Genomic DNA, 19,260 nt, shown 5'->3' on the forward strand with positions numbered 1-19,260 from the left:
TAGCCAGCGAGTCCTGACTATCAGTCAGAGCTGAGGATGTGTCACCTGTCTCTTCCCGTCGCGTATGGCTTCCCCTGACTAACGTTACAGCTGTACCTCCTGGCTACAGAGCAGATAACAGCACAGTGTGTGTGTGTGTGTGTGTGTGTGTGTGTGTGTCTGTGTGTGTGCATGTGTGTGTGCACTTTTCTGTCTGACTAAGTGTCTGCTGTACCTGTGCTTGCATGTGTGTTTTCTTGTATGAGTGTGTGCATCATATTTGTGACCGCACTGCAATACATGTGTGTTTATCCATGTGTGTCTGCGTGACAGTTTGTCTGTCTCTGTCTGTCTCAAGAAGCTGAACCAGGGGACTGGACTGTGTGTGTGTGTGTGTGTGTGTGTGTGTGTGTGTGTGTGTGTGTGTGTGTGTGTGTCTCAAAGGGGGGAACCGGGGGGACGGCTGCTGTGAGAGCTGAGGTGTAACACCTTGTTAATGTGACAGACACAGTAAAACAGTCACAGAGGGAATGAGCCGCTGTTGTCTACTTTGCTCGATGACTTGACAGAAACAAGGAGAAGCAGAAGTCCGGTCTGTTGAGCGGCTCTCGAGTCCAGTTCCCAACACACCTCGCTTAGATAAGTACCACAGCACAGAGCTCAGGAGCCGCTGTTCTAGTTAAGAGGAGCTGCTCTAGTATCACTATTGTAACGCCCTACGCTCTGATAAGACTTGGTTACAAACTCAGAAGTGGCACAGACTGGAGTGGGTCACTATTCTGGGATTGGTTTATGTCTTGAAAAGTTTTGGCGAGGCACCAATCAGTGACAAGGGACACACAGCTCTGCTGGAGGCGTGACAACACGAGGAAATGACGGTCGTGTCAAACCTCCTCTGATTGAAAAGTGCGGCAGCGCGCAGTGCGCTCAAAACGGTTAAAAAAGTTGGATGTGAAACGATGGCGGGTGTTTGATTTGAGACCCTGTTGGAATTCACGCTCTGCGCCGGTGAGTTTACCGTGTTCACAGTGTCACTGCATGTGGACGCACAGACAGACACAGCAACAGTGTTGCTTTGAGCTAAACGCTAACATAAAAATGCTAAAATGCTAGCAATGACACAACTTAAGAATATAACACCAACATGCCGATGCTAAGCAGCTACAACGTTCACCACGTTTAGTTTAGTTTGTTAGCGTGCTAACATTGGCTGTTCCCGCCTGAACACAGGACACAGATGAGGCTGATGGGAATGTCTCTAGGTTTGAAGATGATTGGTCATAAATCAAACGGAGCAAATGAATGCTGGGACGGATAAACAGAGCTTTCACACAGTCTATCTGACTCTAAGTGTTCTGATTGGCCACTTGAGCCGAGTGCAACAATGCTAATGAACACTGGTGATGAGGTATTAACATACATGTTTTTCAGAGCTTGCTCATTTCTTCCCTCACTCCTTGGTTTAATGAACTTGTAGCTCATTTCCTTTATTGTATTGTTTATATTTTAATTAAAAAGAATGAGCAGAAAAAAAACCCTCTCCCATTATGTCTTTGTCCTCTGGGCATTGTTCCCCCCCCCACCATGAATAAAATATATGTCAAACATGGCCGCATGTGAAATCAATATGTTGTGATGAAATGATTTTGCGTGGTAAACAGAAGACGCCGCTCAGGCGGACGCTGGAGCGGCGGACTGTACCTGATAGACGTGGTAGGCGTTGGCGGCTCTGCCCTGCAGGAACACAGAGGGGATCCACACGTTGATGAGAGCGCGATGAGCCCTGAGTGGCACAAACAACAAACCATCCTCACTGCCGTCGTCATTATCATCATCAGCATCAGCATCATCATCATCATATCATCATTATCATTATCATTATCACTGGCAGCAGCAACATCAACAGTGTGTCAGCACTAGGCCTGGACAGTTAGAGCAAATTATAGCTCACTCTGGTAAAACACCTCAAAATCTAATTTGGTCTTGAACTGAGAGCAGAACGAATGAGCGGATGTATGAAACCAAACTGTGTTTGAGCTCCGTTCACTGGTAAATTTGAGGAAGAATAACTTGGATATAATTATTCTGGGAGAACAGATATTTTACATGGAGATGACGCAGCTCCTGCAAGATTCAAAACAAGAGGAACTCCGGGGGGTGAGAGTGAATTAATATAAAAAGGGGGAAGGATGGAGAAGGAGCGAGAGAGTAACAGAGAAATATTCTTACGTCTCAAAATCGGACAAGCTGGGGTCGTCTGACGTCTGGCTTAAATCTCCTGGGACCTGGTGCACGAGCGTGAGGGGGTCGACAGAAAGAAACTACAAATTAGACATTCATTACACATACAGTACAAACTCACACACACACACACACACACACACACACACACACACACACACACACACACACACAAACACACACATAAATACACACAGTATCCAATGTGCCAGTGATTCCCAACCAGGGGGGTAACTTTGTAGTCGGCAGGGGGCATTTGGAAAGACAGTGTAGTAACTCTGTATGTGTTTAAATATATGCATATATTTGTATTAAGGGGGGGAGGGACACACTACACTACACACTACACACTACACACTGCCCTCCGACCTGAACATCATGTGTTTTAACTGAGAATGAATAAAACATTGACTGGTGGATAAACAATTAAAATAATTTAGCTAAAAGTGACAAATGGACGTAACAGGAGGAAAAACTCCATCTTCTGCCACCAGGTCAAATACAAGTGCAGATTTAACCAAACTGACCGTAACACAGTTCAACTGTATGAAAGATATAGTTACAACATCCACTTCTATAGAGTAACTTCCTCTTTAAAATCAACTGAAATGAACTGAGTGAGAACTCGACAGGTGGCGTCGATGGAGGGGAGCTCGAGCTCATCTGACGGAGCTGAGGGGGCACAACAAAAAGGTTGGGAGCAATACAGTGTTTACTCAGCTGGGGCACACATCTGGAATGCCTCAACATGTGCACACGTGTTGTGTTGTGTTGTGTGTGTCTGTGTGTGTGTGTGATCCCTGTTTGTTGTTGATGAGTATCCACTGCTGCCGGGTAGCAGTGGTTGTCCTAATTTGACACCTTCTGTGCAATTCTGTGTGTGCGTGTGTGTGTGTGTGTGTGTGAGAGAGAGAGAGAGAGAGAGAGAGAGAGAGAGAGAGAGAGAGAGAGAGAGAGTTCACTAAACCTGTGATTTGTTTCGCTATTTGCATGTTTCCAGTTCCCACATGACCAGGTCAAGATGTGAGCCTCTTCTGGATGAGTGTGTGTGTGTGTGTGTGTGTGTGTGTGTGTGTGTGTGTGTGTGTGTGTGTAAACATCTCTCTCGACCAGAGCTGGCTTCTCATCTTCTCAGTCCTCCCTGGGACACTAAACAAACCTGGGCTAAAACACTGTCACAATCAGTGGGGTCTGTAGCGTCGAGGCTTTCGCCAAACCCTCCAAGAGTTTCACACAAACACACACGGAGAAAGTAACGGAAGAGTGAGGCGGAGAGAAAGAGAGAAAGAGAGAGAGAGAGAGAGAGGAAGAGAGAGACAGAGAGAGAGAGAGAGAGAGAGAGACAGAGACAGAGAGAGAGTAAGAGAGAGAGAGAGACAGTGAGAAAGTGACCCGGTCTGCTCATGTGTAGCAGCTCTTACAAGCTGGAATCATGCAGCAATCAGGAGGCCAGAGATAGACACACACACCACACACACACACACACACACACACACACACACACACACACACACACGCACACAGTTATAGTGAGCAGTCCAGCAGAGCAGGGCTGAAGCTGAGGGATAAGAGGACCTATCTTCAGCCTGAGGCTCCCATCACTGCCAATGCATCAACTCACACTGTGGAGAGTTTGTGTGTGTGTGTGTGTGTGTGTGTGTGTGTGTGTGTGTGTGTGTGTGTGTGTTGACTGCTTCAAGCTCTCCTGAATCATGACCACACGTTGGCGTTCTGTTTGTGTTTGTTGTTATTTCAGAGGACAACTTAAAAAGTTTCTGAGAAAAAGTAGTTTTGCCTGAAATACCGATGAACAGCAGGAATGGATAGTTAGCATTAGTGTCGACAGAAAATCAAACTTCACCCACGGAGAAGGAGAGAGATGTGAGCGCTGGACACGCTGTTTGACGGACAGATTATCTCTGGGAACTGCATCTGCAACCGTTATCGGCAGCCATTGACTGGAGAGAAGAATGAGCAGAGCACCACTGCAAAAACAAACCGGGCGAAGCCGAGATGAAAGTCAAACAGAATCACGAGGAGGAGAGTCGGGAGCAAAATGGCAGAGTGACAGAGAGAGGAGGCAGGAGGAAGAAAGAGCAAACCTGCAGGGAAATGTGTGTGTGTGTGTGTGTGTGTGTGTGTGTGTTTTGGTGAATGTGTGTGTGTCCAGTCACTCACCGGTCCTCTCAGGTCAATGAGTTCCTGTCTCATCTGGACAATGAGGTGGTCTTTGGCCATTAGGGAACGGTAGAGACGCTCATTAAACTCTATCAACTCTCCGTGCATCTCGGCCACCTGCAGCGTGCGCACACACACACACACACACACACACACACACACACACACACACGCAGAAACAAGACAGAAAACACATTAATTTATCATGCTGAAGAGCATTATTATATAACACACAATTATGTAAAAAATAGAGAAGAGAAAATTCTGTAAATACATTATGTATAGCTTTAGCACATTCAAAAAATTCAGTTTCTGTTCAAGACACAAAAGGCAGAGACACTCCAGGTGAGACGTAATGGAAGTTGACAGCAGGACAGATTCTGAGAGACGGTCAAACCCCTGACAGAGACGGGAGAGATGCAGGGAGAGAGACGGAGGGAGAGAGACGGAGAGAGGGAAAGACCGAGAGAGTGTGAGGGGGTGAAACCAGTTCATATCCTAAACAGCCAGACTCCTGCCAGACTGCTAATCAATTGTCTTCAGCTCTAACTAACCTTGACGTGGTGTTATTCACATCTGTGTGCATGTGTGTGCTCCTGCAAATATGGCCAGGCTATTCTGTGTATGTGTGTGTGTGTGTGTGTGTGTGTGTGTGTTCCTCGGCATGGTTAGGCAGACTCTGCCTAACCATGCCGGGCAGTGTAGACAGGTCTCCTTCAGGAAACTGACAGCTGTGACACACACTGTGCTGTAAGGAGGACACCTGATGTCACGGCCGCTCCGGCAGAGCGCCGTCGCCGGCTGACAGGTGAGTCGCCGCGCCACTTATTGCTCCAGCACAGACCTTCATACATTAACTTATTCACATCCCATTTAAGAGCCCACACACTGCCGTAAAGACCCGTTATGTAATAACAACAACAATGATAATGATCACAATAAACTTGAAGCAGAGTTCAGTGGATACCTCACAAAGCGGCTTTGTGTCGGAGCAGGACTGATACTAGTCTGCGTCTAGAATTTAATATTACGACTTCAAACTGAATAATCAGGGTTTATTTCAAACTGAGGCTGTAGTGTGTGAGCAGAATGAATCTAACATTGTGTCTATAACAAAAGGAACAACAACAAAAAAAACACACCACTAATCCGAGCTGCGCAGTGAGAGAGTTTTCAGTGAGTTTGCATGTGATGATCAACCAGAATCCATGACAGGGAAAGTGAGATCTGTGCCATTATAGATGATTATTGGACACTGCAACAACACTAATGTGGTGCTTTTAATGTTGTCGGGCCCAATATATCTTCTTATTCTTTATTCACTGACCTGGGCGAAGTCCGCTGAGGTCTGTAAAGCCAAAGAGAGAACTGGTCGTTCCAGCCCTGACTCCGGTTTATTCAACTCATAAAATGAACCAGTGTTCTGCTCTTCTTCTTGCAGACCTTTACTCACAACAAGAGTTCAGGTCATAACAATCTCACATTGTTAGACGAAGGTTCACTGTCATGGTCTTCTAGATAAAGATGCAGGGAGAAGAATAAACTGCCCAAACACAGTCCTGGTCAAGGAGGAGTGAAGTTGACAAAGCACAAGACATATGTAATATTAACTAATGTAGGTGAGAGCATGTGACAGTGACCAATAACGTCTTCATACATACAGGTGTATGTGGGTAAGGTACAGATATATATGTCCTGTCAGACTTGTTGTGGCGCTGCTGCGAGTGTCTCTCTGGCTGTGTACTGCTCATCATTTTCTCTGTGGCGCCGAGCTTACAATAAATACTTCTGCCTGACACATCTGAACTCCGGGTGATCGTCTTTTTCTCCAGCTCACAACATTTCAACCACAGACAGGTTCACGTCTATCTTCGTCGCCGTTTCTTGGCTGGATGCACTAACTCCCAGAAGTCTCTGCCGACTCCCTGGGAACCTCAAAAGATTTCAGATAGTGACTGCTACACACAAAAAAAAAAAAAATGTCCAGGTTAATGTTTTGATGGATTAAAAACAGCACAATGTGTTAATTAATGAGGTTTAGACGTGTTGTCAGGTGGGTGTTGTTACCTTTGGAGAAAGCCAGGCTAGCTGTTTCCCCCTGTTTCCAGTCTTTATGCTAAGCTATGTTAGCTAACCAGCAGCTGGCTGAAGCCTTACTTTAACACACAGAGATTTAAGTGATATTCATCATCAATTTTAGTGTATTCCCTCAAATTCTGAACTGTTTCCTTTAAGAAGACGCTTAAATACCCTCATATACATTGTGATGGTCATTGTTGTGGTTCCTTCCTATTGCAGTTCTACTGTAAGAGCTCTGCACGATGCCCCAGACAGCGTTAAATCCTCCACAGCTGCAGTGGAGGACTTTACATACACAGGGAACTTTGCAGGAAAAAATACTCAAACTAGAAAAGATAAATGTTGTTTTGTTTTTGTTTTTTCACAGCACAAGGACGGATGGATTTTCTTCCCTCATCTCTCACATTGGAATCACGTTATAGCAGCTGATCTCTGAGCAGCCAGGACGGACAGGAGGGGAAAAAAATTAAATGTTAAAAGTTAAATGTTTATATGGGCATGTAAATGTTGTTAAAACAGACTTGAAACAATATGAAACCTATCATTTAAGGTGGATTGCAGTCACTGCCAAGCAGCCAGTTGCAGCTCAGTCCATCAGTGGTAGTAGGACCCAGCCACACGCTGCTGCCCTCTAGAGGCGATGCTGCTGTGGAATTTCAGGAGAACACATTTAATGAATATTAAAAAAAAAAAAAATGTATAAAAGTCACTGACTTCAGTTTTTGGCAGTGGTATTAAAGTAGTTTCAAGCCTCCAGTTGCCATGACAACCCCAGTTCAAAAAATACAGAAAGCAAGGCCACAGTACACGTGTTTGTCCCCACCTCTGGAGCAGACCGCCTCTGGCTGAAATGATAACAAATATTCCTCCTTTAGGGACTTTAGATTTGAAGGTCAGACAGTCAATGAGAGATCTGACAGAGCCGACAGTAAAAGTTGACATTTAAATCAGTAGAGTTGTGATACATAACAACTACATACAAAACAACTATTCTACAGTATGCGAGCGTGCTTTAAGGAGTGATATAAAAGACACTGCTAAATGAACTCCTTGAAGCTCCTCAGGCGAAGGTATTCAGTGTGAAGGGGGGGGACCTGACAGCAGGAGAGAATACAGACAAGTCTTCACTCTCGACTGCAGTATTCACCGGCGCACAGGCGAGGCCACGGGAGCCGCAGATCACACTTTGATCAGCAGCTGCGACGTGTGTTTGGCTTAAAATACGATCAAAAAAAAAAAAAACCCCTAAGATCACCTGCCAACTTAAGCTGCTAACTTAGGTGGAGATGCCAAAATATTGTCTCCTCAGATGATGTTGCTTCAGTTACTTGCCTCTACATTGTTAATGTCTATATTTAATAAATAGTAAAAATGCGGAGTGAAAGAGAGGTTTGAGGCAGACAAAGACTTCCGTCTGTTAGATTAACAGAAAGCAGAAAGACTGAGAGGAACGGAGGGAGAACATTAGAATAAACGGACAAAACGAACAATTACAGCTGATTGTGTTCAACAGGATCAGAGAGACGTTGTAAAGACTTCACACAACTATAGCACACACTAAATAAAACTAATCCTACCACAAATATCGGTAACAATTCTGTCTGTCTAATAGCACTTTTAAATGGACGCTCATCTTCTCTCACCAACACAACAGCTGCTACAATGAACAGGTTTCATTGGGGAGAGTCCTCTGTGATTTGTGTCTGTCGTTGTTTCCCAGTTCTACTGTTTAACTGCGGCTCCGGAGTTATGAAGTGAATAACACTGTGCGTTTCCTCGGGCAGGGCTGTTAAATCTCTCCACTGTCAAATACAACCTGAGCTCTACAGGCAGTAAATCATCCAAAGTATAAAATAAATTAGTTGCAACAAGTCTGGGAATTTTGGAAGGCCTTCAGCCGCTTGCAGCTGATTTGAGCGATAATCATTTTCATAACAAAAAAAAACAAAACAACTGCAAGTGTCTTTTTACTTAAGGGTGAGAAATAATGGAAAGTAACAGACTTCTTTTTACTTGGACAACTACGGTTCAGAAATCTGGATAGAGGGAATCAAACTGCATCCAACCACTTGGGCTCAGTTGATCCCCGGTCTTGCCACTTTTTATTTTAACCGCATAAAACGGATATATCAGCGCGCTCAGTCAATATCTGCATGACTCTAAACAGCCGAGATGCTAGAAATCTCGGGATCAGATGGGGCCGCAAAGTAATAAAACACAGCTGATGGTAATCTTTGAACATAAAACATAACCAACTCCAGCTCAAAAATGAATCCCCAAACCTGACATCTCAATGTTTCTGTCTGTGTCCTTTCAAAAACCTCAAAAGGACACTTTCAAATCCAGTTAAAGTCCAACAGGCGCATATCACCTCCTGGCATTTTCCACTCAGGGAACAGGAAGTGGTTACACCCTGAAACACTGCGACTGTCCTCAACACACCAACCAATTCATCATTCATTTATTTAGCTGCCACAACTCTTAAATAGGACATTATAAAAGAGGGAATTAATTTTAAGCGTGAAGAAACCCAATTAATTCTCAGTGAGAGGGAGCTAATCAGTTTGTCATTCTCTGGTGGCGCATGTATGTGTATGTGTGTGTGTGTGTGTGTGTGTGTGTGTGTCTGCATGTACAGTACAGCATGTGTATGTGAGTGCACATGTGCGTTACATGGCTGTGTGGCTACGTGCTAGCGTTGCCAATTTGTTTAAATGGTCAAGTTAATATTCTCTACTGTTATTAACGCAAGGTCATTAAAATGCACAACCGGGTTTCGGCGTTGATTCGCTCGTGCCTGGAGCCTGACGTGCAGCGGGCATCACTCAGGTGCATTATCCCTCTCTCTAGCTGACCTTTCTCCACCGAAGGCCACCCAAAGGCTCGCTTCAGGCTCGCATCAGCCAATAAACATCTGCAGGACGGGGGCGAATTAGTGGATGCAGAAATCCCCTCCAGATAACAAAATAAATGAGAAAAACAGATCAGTCCAAAACAAAGTCATTACAGAGAGGTTTCCAGAACTAAAGGGCGCTGTCGAAACGAGTTAGGTTTCAGTTTAATTGCACAAATGATTTAAAACGAAGAATTCAATAAATTCAAAACGATAACGCGACAAACATTGACAATAATTGGAAAGAACATGGCATCCGAACACGTTGGAGGGATGGTTTTAATTCTAACAGGAGCGCAGGAGTCGTACGATGTTACATGCCTGAGTGTCCGGTCTACGTTCACTCGCTCTTTCCTCCTGACACTCACAACCTTGTTAGTGTTGAAGGTGACAGAACAGCTTCCAATTTGCCTTCATGCCAGCGGAGTTTCAAGTTGAAAGTCTGTCACCGTGAAGCCATAAAAACATCACAATAAACCTGACAGCTCAACAAGTCAGCAAAGCAGAGGCCTAACAGGCTGTCGCCGTCTGCTTTAGGCCACAGCCTTGAAGCCGTGAAAGTGCGGCTCGGGCAGGCGGCTCCCAGGGCCATCCTCCCATCAAAGCTCGGGACAAAGGTAACCACAATGTGCTGCGCTGCTCTGCCTCGGGAGCTGGGACAAGAAAATTCAGCAACTTGTTTACAAACCACCACAGTCTTTTCCTTCTGCAGCCTCATGCAAACTGTGTATTTTTACCAACTCCCAAGTAAAGGAGCATTTTCATACAGCTAGTTACTAATTTGGTAAATACCTCCATCACTTCAAGCAGACAGCACGTTGATCTCGTCACGGGTTCGGATTTGGAAATGTCTCAAGTTTAAGTGTGTAAGTAACCGACCAGTTTAAGAAACTTGGATGTAGGAAAGGTTTAAAGGAACACTGCGCAGTTTCGGCCGATGGTGGCAGCAACGTGGAAAGGAATCATAGCAAAGTGGCAGGGAAATCGCTAGCTAGCTAAAATTATGTAAACAATGCAGTTCTCAAAATATCTTTTAAAAAAATGATCTACCCAAATGTTTTATGAAGAGGGAAATTGATTTGATAGGAGAGTAAGAGGCCGATGATTCACATAATGTATTTTAAGTGAGAAACAGTGAGAAAAAAAAAGACCCAGCAAAAAATGAAAGACATCCTACTTCTTCAAATAGTCATTTTGTAATAAAACAAATTAAAGCAACTTATTCTTCAACACGTTTCTCTTTGTATATTTCGTTTTTCTATGGAACTGATATAATTCGTGTTAAAACATTTACCTAAATTAGAGTAAGAGGTCTGAAACTGAACCGTGAAAGGAAAGAATAACTATGACCTAACCTTAAAACTTCCTCTCCCGATGTAATTAATAATGACAAATGCACTAAATACAGTGAGCTCTGCAGTGAACATTACCATCTATGTTGGTTATTCTCTTTGTAACAAAGATAAATTGCCTCATTTATTTCATCCGGTGCTGCAAAATGTTGTGAACTTTTGCTGTAATGCAAACACCACACAACAGCCTTCGTTTAAAGGAGTCATTCATGATTTATATTGGGCAAAATCAAATTTGATAATAGTGACGTTGACGTTGTGTGTGACAGTTATATAATCCGTCACACATTTAGCGTGAATGTATCTAATATAAGGTTTCGGTTTGATGGCCTGATGTGACTGAACACGCGACCAGCAGAGCAGTGATGCAAATTGTTGTTTGCTATCAGTCACTTAGTCTCTGCTGCAGGGCCGGTTCGGTGTGATGCAACTGTCGGCACTGCTGGAGTCATCATAGCTAACTGCCACCCAAGTGATGCTGACCGCAAGCTCCCGCACATGCACGCTCTCTAAAGCACACACAAATCTCCGCCTTCACACAACGCCTTGTCATCCTCCTCTGCTCTCCTCTCCCATCTCTGCAGAATCTCTTTGTGCCTCTTCCTCTCCTCTCCCCTGGTGTTTGATCTGATCTGAGCCGCACCAAGCTGAGCTGGCCTGAATAAAGAGGCTAAGAAAGCCCTGGCAGAGCTGGACACCCCCCCCCCAAAAGAAAGAGACAGAGAGAAGAAAAAGAAGAGCAAGAGAAGCAGTGGTGTAGCTGACCCAAAACCTAATAACCTTAATTCAACTGGACACATAGGATGAGTGGGATGGAGCAAAATGAGGTCAGAAGGAAGAGAGAGAATATCAAAGCACAGACAGACAGACAAGGTCGGGGGAGAGCTGATATCAGCAGCTGGGGTCACATTTAGTGGCTACATTTACTCGCACAGTGAAGTCTTTCTGGAAGCTAAGCCCTCGATGCAGGTACATGTAGAAGCTCGGACCAATCCAGGTACGTTCATCATAAGTGTATTTACACTTTTAACCAGTAACACCGATGCATCATTGCCGCTTCCCACCTGAGCATGCATTTCTGTTTTTAAAGAAAACATTTGTTTTTATTAGCCGCTATGATGACAGACTGGGAGAAATGCATCATGGGCCACGTGTCTGGACTGTGGGCCTGTAAAGTTGAGCGGCAACATGAGAAGACTAAAGCAGATACAGAAGCAGGTACGGCATTGGGAATTAACCTACTTTCTCTAAACACAACATCTTTCCTTCTACATTCTGCAAATATTTACACCTTTAATATTTTGTGCAGTTTATTGTTTCAGTGTTTACAATCTGCACAAACACACACACACACACATATATATATCTATATCTATATATAGATATATATATGTATTGCACTAATACAGTTCAAAGTCAAATCTGTTTGCTGCTGTTGTAGCAACATTAAGAAACATTTTTAAAGAAAGTCATTTCTGCTTTTATCTGAAAGCTGAAAGTAGAGAGCAACTGGAAACTTGCCTTAAAGAGAAGGGGATGACATGCAAGCTGTTGTGTAGCATGCATTTCAGATAACTGGGTCACCTCGATGATAACTCATGCAAACAGACCCTCACAAATCCATGCAGGGTCACAAAAACCTCCAAATTACAGTATGACACGTACGTCACTTCTACTGCTTTGTACAGTATATCATCCCCTAACTCATCTTAAGTTTTTCACATACTCCCCCAAATTTAGTCCAGAAGTCAAATTTAATCTTCTTTCTGATGTAAATTCTTCTTTGAAAGTATTTCATGTAATACTTCCTCAAGTGAAGTCCTCGGCACTTTTCCTCTTTTCCAATTCAACTGGAACATTTCTTAGAAAAATTAAATGTTCATCAGGATATGTTATCACATACTGTGATGTTACATAAAACCTAATGGGGGGCAGTTCTTAGTGTTCATATCACAGCTAAGACCGTTTCATAGTGGGGAGGACAGGAGCGACTCGAAAGGGAAATTCTTTTATCTTTTTTTTCCATTCATGGCAGAAGAGAGACGCAGTCGCAGGGCATCAAAGGTTCACTTAAACATCTTGAACTGGGTGAGACCTCAAGCAGAACATGGCCGACGCTGGGCTACTTTGTACATCTAAATGCAGCTTGTGTCTCTATCTGTGTCTCTGACTCACTTCAGCGCAGCTGCTCCTTAACAGGGAGAGACATCGGCTGAGAGACGGGAAAAAAAAGGAGGAAAAAGAGTGTGAGAGAGGACCAATATAGACATCACAAGCTGTGCTGTCCACTCTGAACTGAGGTGGAGAAAGAAGATACAAAGAGAGAGGGAGAAAGATGACTGAAGAAGTGTGAGCACATGAGAGCGGCAGATGGACCAATAGAAAAGACAGAAATGAGAGTTTATAGAAAAGGCTAAATCTGGCCCATGGTACAGACGTAGCGCTTTGTCACTGCCGCATCACACAGCGAGTCCCATGAGCACTTGGATCACTCACTTTTTGGGTTATATAGTATTATTACTTTGAAACGCTGCAGTGATGACAATGTTAAAGTACAGTCTGTCAGCTTTAATTTCGGGCTGTTTTCATCACAATGCGGATGAACATTCAGAGGACTAAAACCCTCTCTTAGTGCATGTTCTCCCCGTCTACGCATGCCAAAAGTATTTGGACAGATTAAGATTAGGTTTACATTCAAAAAGTCGTCACTATCAAGAGCCAAAATTTTAATATACACTGACGGGACTTTGCCAGAGTGAAGATTGGGGATTAAATGACAGTTGGTAGTTATGGATTATTGCAGCACACGTCAAAGTTTAAGCATTTGTGTTTCCTTGATGCTGTAGTAAGACTCAGCAAGAGTTTGCCTTTCTTAAAGAGCAAATGTGTAAGGAATTTATCAAACAGTGTTTATTTGCACTAATGAAAGCTGTAATCGTTAGCATGTCAGGCTGATTAGCTTACCACCTATAGTAACTGAGGATTACCTCCAAGACCAAGAAGCACGTCTTTCTCTTGACAAAAGTGAAACATACTTATTTGATTTGTCCTTTTTCTTTTGAGGTCATCAGCCATTATTGGTATAAAATGAGTGAGCTTAAAAATTAGCTAACGATAGTTTAATTAGCTAGCTAGCTACAGTTGATAAAATTTGCTAATGAAATGTGGCATTTAAGTTTGAGTTCTGAGAAGTAAATCTGCCACCGTTATTACTGTGAACTGCGAGAATGGAAATCTTAACAAACATAGCAAGAGTAACTAAAAGGGATCAGGGTTCAGCGATCACATTATGAAGCTGGCAGAAAGTCTGTTCATGAAGTTAGACTTGTTTTTAACAAACTTTATCTCCTGCTGCTTCAAAAGCAAGATGGATGACTCCTGCAGACTCTAACATCCAAAAGTGGTTGCAGATTTTTGGACCCCGCTGTATGTGCTCATCCGCAAGCTCCATAGAAGGAACATTGTGTTTTTAATACTGGTTTAATGATTCAGCCAAATATGAATAAAATACTCACAAATTATAACTGAAACCTTTGCTTTATACTTTTGAATTCAAAGGCATTAGAGAGAATGTTTTACCATCCCAATCTGGAAACAGACATTACAAAACAAAGAAATTATTTGTGTAAAAGAAGATTTAATAAGGCGTAGGAAGGCTTTTGTACTCAGAATATGTGCAAACACTTCAAAGAAGACTCACCTGCATTATTCTGAGGAGAATAGCATGCATTATGCAGTATTTTGCCTTTTCAAGGGTCACATTTACGTGCATTACACAGCAAAAACAACGGGCATTATACAGGCACATCGGTTCATATTCTCCTGGTTATTACTGCATCTTCTCTCTGAACAGAGGAGACTCTGAGTCGGTGGCTTGTAATTGTTGTTCTTGTTCTTGATGTTGTTTATGGTTAATTAATGAGCTTGCGGATCAAAGGGAGAATCCCTGATCCCACTGGAAGTTTCGACCCATATCTCTCCTCTATCCTCCAAAAGCACTTTCCTTCTACTTATCAGTACAACACAGCAGAGATAGAAACATTTTTTTAAAAAACACTACGGGAAAACAAAACAACAACAGAAAATATGAGCTGTAACTGTAAATGCACAGTCACAAGACTCCTAATGTAGTTAGAGTCTGTTTGTTTATTGGATGTGAGTCAGACGTCTGCTGAAGAATTTGGGTTAGGATGATCCAGCCTTTGAGCGAGGTAGTTTACAGCACTAGTGTATGATGTAATGAGGCCTCAATTTGAAGCACAAAAGCCACTCATCGAATTATGAAATACTTAAATAATTGAGGCACCTTCGAATGATTTAAATTTGCAGGTGCCTTGAGTAAGAGTACACGGTTTCATAGGACAGACTGGCAACAACAAACTGCATCTGCATGAGTAACAGCTGCTTAGAAACGCATCTTCCAGCTTGTATTACATTCATGTATTGTAACACACATTTTGTTCGCAGGCCAAATGGACAAATTACAAAACAGTATTAGTTTGCCCAGTGATGTTATCTCCTCAGATAATTCTGTTGGATCTCTGCTCTAATTAGATGGCTAACAAATTCTGTTCAAAGTGTGCCTGTGCTACAGTAATCTTATGACTAATCTGTTTAATTTGGTGGTGATCGACAGACGGGTCATACAAATGATTTCATACATCTCTAAAGCCCCTGAAAACCTTAATGCCTCAATAAGCAAAATGAAAGCCGAAGGGAACGTCTTATCTTTATTTTTTTTATTAAGAGTTTAATTCAAAAACCCTGTTAATCTGCTCCATCAGGACCGTGTAGGTGAGCTTTGATCTGACTGACAGCTCAACAACCGTCATCAGATTCTGATTCAAATGTCTTTAAACATGGCCTTGTTCCAGGTGAGCCCTGCCCACATCAAACCAGTGAAAGGAACACAGAGAAGGAGAGAAGTACAAAAATCTGTGATGTGAAAAGACCAAAACTGAAAACTGTGTGGACTCCAAGCTGATAACATATTCGTTTTCTGGGTCTGTGAAGGAGCTATTTGAAAGTTTTGCTATTGCTACAAAGCCAACTTTAGCATTGGCAGCTGTTAAAGGTGTAGGTTAAAGTGACTCGGCATCGGAGAGTGACAAGACTGGTCGGCCAGGCCGGAGCTAGCTCGTTAGCATGCTAACTTCAGTAGGAGAAAAAAAAAAGCAATAGAAAAAGAAGCAACAGATGGGTCACTTTCCACCTCTGGAAGACAGCTCTCTGTGAGTAAACGAATGAAGTTTGATGCTCAACTTGCAACGATTCGTCTAGACTGCAACAACATTAGCTATTAGCTAATAGCAATTAGCTTTGTAGCTTTAATCCGGAAGACTGTTTAGTCTCTGTTGAAAGTTTCTTAGTTATTTGAACATGAAAGTTCAGTCAGTAGTTTAAGAAAATAATCTAAAATCAAGGTCAACTTACAAGCTTTTTTTCCCCTAAACTTTTAATCAACCCATGGTCTTTATAGCGCCAATAGCAGCATTAGCATGACATCCGAGCAAAAGAGTTTGCTCAGTTGTCATGCGGGTCACATGACGAGAGTATAGGTGGTTGTATATGTTGTATTTTCATAGTTATATTAAGTCAGACATACAGTAGTCTCTTGTGGGCAGCTTTTCTATTAATTTCACTTTGGTTTGTAAATTATCATTCAACCCACTTGTAGGCAGCATTAATAACTTCTTAAAAAGATTCAAATTTCCTTTTTCCGAGACACGAACGTAGCCTCGCCTCACTCGAGAAGAGTCCTTGAACGTCTCTTTCACAAGTGGCTTAAAACACCGAGTCTGAAAATCCAAAGTGCGTAAGGAGAGGCGAGTCTTCACACTCTGTCTGTTTTTATCAGTTTGTCTGTACGACAACTGAGAGACACCAACAATAATTATGCTGCCAACGGCATCCTGACATTATTCTATACCGTATGGGTAAAAAACACTCAGTGATAATTCAATAACTCAATGCCACATCGACGCAAATATCACTTCAGTTTCAGAATGGATTAAAAATGTAATTATAACAAACAGTCACACGCTGGGGAGTGTGAATGATCTGCAGGCCGATAAGTCCAGAGGGACGGTTGTGTACTGTACAGGCTACCATCAGCTTGACACCAACAGCCTGTGAGCACTGATAAGAGGACGCGTTACATCACTACCTGCGCACCTTTCCCTTATCAGTCCAGCCTCACAGATCAGTGTCATGGAGTTTTGCTGTTTCTCTGAAATCTCAGCGGACGTACTGAATTATGTAATTTGTTTTTATTTCTCACACTCAATGAAAAATACCACGCAATAAAGATGTAAATTAATAAGCTTTTGCATTTATCCCCCTTGAGTTGTTGTAGTTTTACTTTCTTCCCTCCTCGATTTTATCTCTCTCTCTGCATCCGTCCGTCTTTCTCTCATTTCATTCTCTTTTTCGTTCATTTCCCGACAAGCGCCGGTCCGCTGGGATATGTTGAAGAGCCCTCCCACTTTCAAACCCAATTAGATCAAGCATCCATGTAGATTTGTGCGAGAATTCCCCACTTATCCTGACATGAAGTTTACACAACTGGTGAATGCACGCACGCACGAACGAACTCATTAACACACCTCATATCACTGCGTCGCTGTCACAGGTGAGAAGTGAAGGAGAGGAGCTAAAGGAGTGACGAGAGAGAGTAAGAAGTGTGAACAAGGGAGTAAGAAAGCAGAAGAAGAAGATCCTGGAATCATCAAAGGGTAAAAATAAACACTTCCTCCGCAAGTCACTGCTGTGTTCATGTTCTTAGTCAGTTTGGTTAAATAATGGTTCAAGGGTGGATGAAACTAAGGTAAAAGATTATTTAAAATAGAAAACACAGATGATCAGGCAACCCAGGTTGACAGACACCTGTCATTCAAACAGCTGGTAAGAGGTTCAGCTGTGTTTAATGAATCAGGAAAGGATGTATACTACACCCCTAATCATGTTTTTTATTTATTAGAAATTACAAGCACAGAAGGAGCTGCATTAAAGATGCACTAATCAATGTTTTTATATCAGCAATGGATCAAGTGAATGTGTATAAAGTGAAAGGGGTTGTTATTAAATCCACAGAGAATTATGACCCAACTCTGCAGTTCTTCAGCTCTACTGAGCCTTTTAGACTCTACGTGTAAGTTTTCTCTGCCGCCGAACATAGTTACTATCAAAAAATGATGAGACGAGTCGGAGCTAGCTTGTTAGCGTGCTAGCTTCAGTAGAAGAAAAGACGTGATAGAGACACTAGTTAACATCGGTGTTGCTGACAACTCTTCGCGAGTGAAGGAATGAAGTTGGATGCTGAACTGGCAACGTTTCCTCTACACTGGTAAGTAAACAGCTGTTATTTTGCTATGTGATAGCAAGACGTACAAATAGCTTCTTGAAAGCTTGTTGTATTGATTTTCTGATCTACAAACTCCACTCTCATCACCCTCGTTTCCAGCTCCAGCAGGCAACTGTTTTCAGCAAAACGGCTCTTGTTAAGACACTTCACACGACCTGCCCAGCAACAAACAGCAGGCAGACAACGTTAGCAACTAGCTGATGAACATACTGGAGCATTTAGCAGCTAGAAAGCCAGATAGCTCCCTCAAGAGCTGGTGAAGAGAGAGAATATTTCACTCGAATTAATCAGGAGAGCAGAAACACAACTCCAAACGAATGCTAATGCTTCTGCATGTGTAAATTAGCAATTGTTTCATGATAAGTTTATGTGTTGATGTGTTTTCAGCTTGTTCTCCCGCCCATAAGAAGCCAAAACACCAACTAATGCATCTTTAAGGATATCTAATAAACTGACTCAGCAAAATCTATGGCCAGTGGATTTTTTTCTCAATTTAAATCTGTAAATTCAGTGCTTTTATTTCTATACCTCATCAGCATCTAAAGCGACAAACATTTGACGTCTTGAATGCTGCAATCAGTATCTTTCAGTGGAACCGGGAATATAGGGCGACATTCAGTGACAGGCTTTAAAAACCACTGACCTGCAGAGCTGCACTGTGGCTTTTCACATGGCCGATAATGTGTTTAAAGCCCCGTCACCGCCTCCACCCTCAATTGCGAGGCCAGTTGAAGGGGTAACACTTGCCAATAGGAAAACTCTCTCCTGTCACCTGAAATGCCTTCTCATGGAGCCGTGCACAGTGCACAGCCTGACAGGACACGAGAACAGATGAGGATGCGCCGGGAAAAGAGCATCGAGCCACTTGAGATTTGGCTCAAATATAAACAAAGCCAAAGTCAATACAACGCATTAGCATCAATAAATTAAAACTGAAGTAGGTCACAAACACAGGCGTATTTCCCAGGTTAATGAAGGCAGAGTCCTGTCCAATATTTATTTGTGTCTGGCCTGTATGTATCCAACGAGGCTCGATGTGACATTTCCAAAAAAATCAATAACTTGGTCAGTCAGATTTTGTCTCAGTTGCTGAAGCGAGACAGCTGAATCAGGAGTGTTGACAGCTACTCATGTAAAATCATGATCGTCAATCTCCACATCAGGGCCGAGGGAAT

General features: G+C 42.8%; 1 protein-coding gene across 1 annotated transcript in view; it reads right to left on the reverse strand.

Annotated features, from left to right (window-relative positions):
- Positions 1-19,260, reverse strand: part of snx29 (sorting nexin 29) — a 128,056-nt gene that overhangs the window by 44,022 nt on the left and 64,774 nt on the right. Inside the window, exons 16-18 of the mRNA XM_023395568.2 lie at positions 4,399-4,515; positions 2,209-2,264; positions 1,681-1,762 (exon numbers count right to left, since the gene is read on the reverse strand). Of these exons, the coding sequence (XP_023251336.1) occupies positions 1,681-1,762; positions 2,209-2,264; positions 4,399-4,515 (255 nt within the window). The remainder of the gene's footprint in view (positions 1-1,680; positions 1,763-2,208; positions 2,265-4,398; positions 4,516-19,260) is intronic.

This window comes from Seriola lalandi, unplaced genomic scaffold, assembly GCF_002814215.2.
Source record: "Seriola lalandi dorsalis isolate HSWRI2012SDOR001 ecotype SW California unplaced genomic scaffold, Sedor1 jcf7180002054965, whole genome shotgun sequence".
In the NCBI taxonomy this organism is placed as follows: Eukaryota; Metazoa; Chordata; class Actinopteri; order Carangiformes; family Carangidae; genus Seriola; species Seriola lalandi.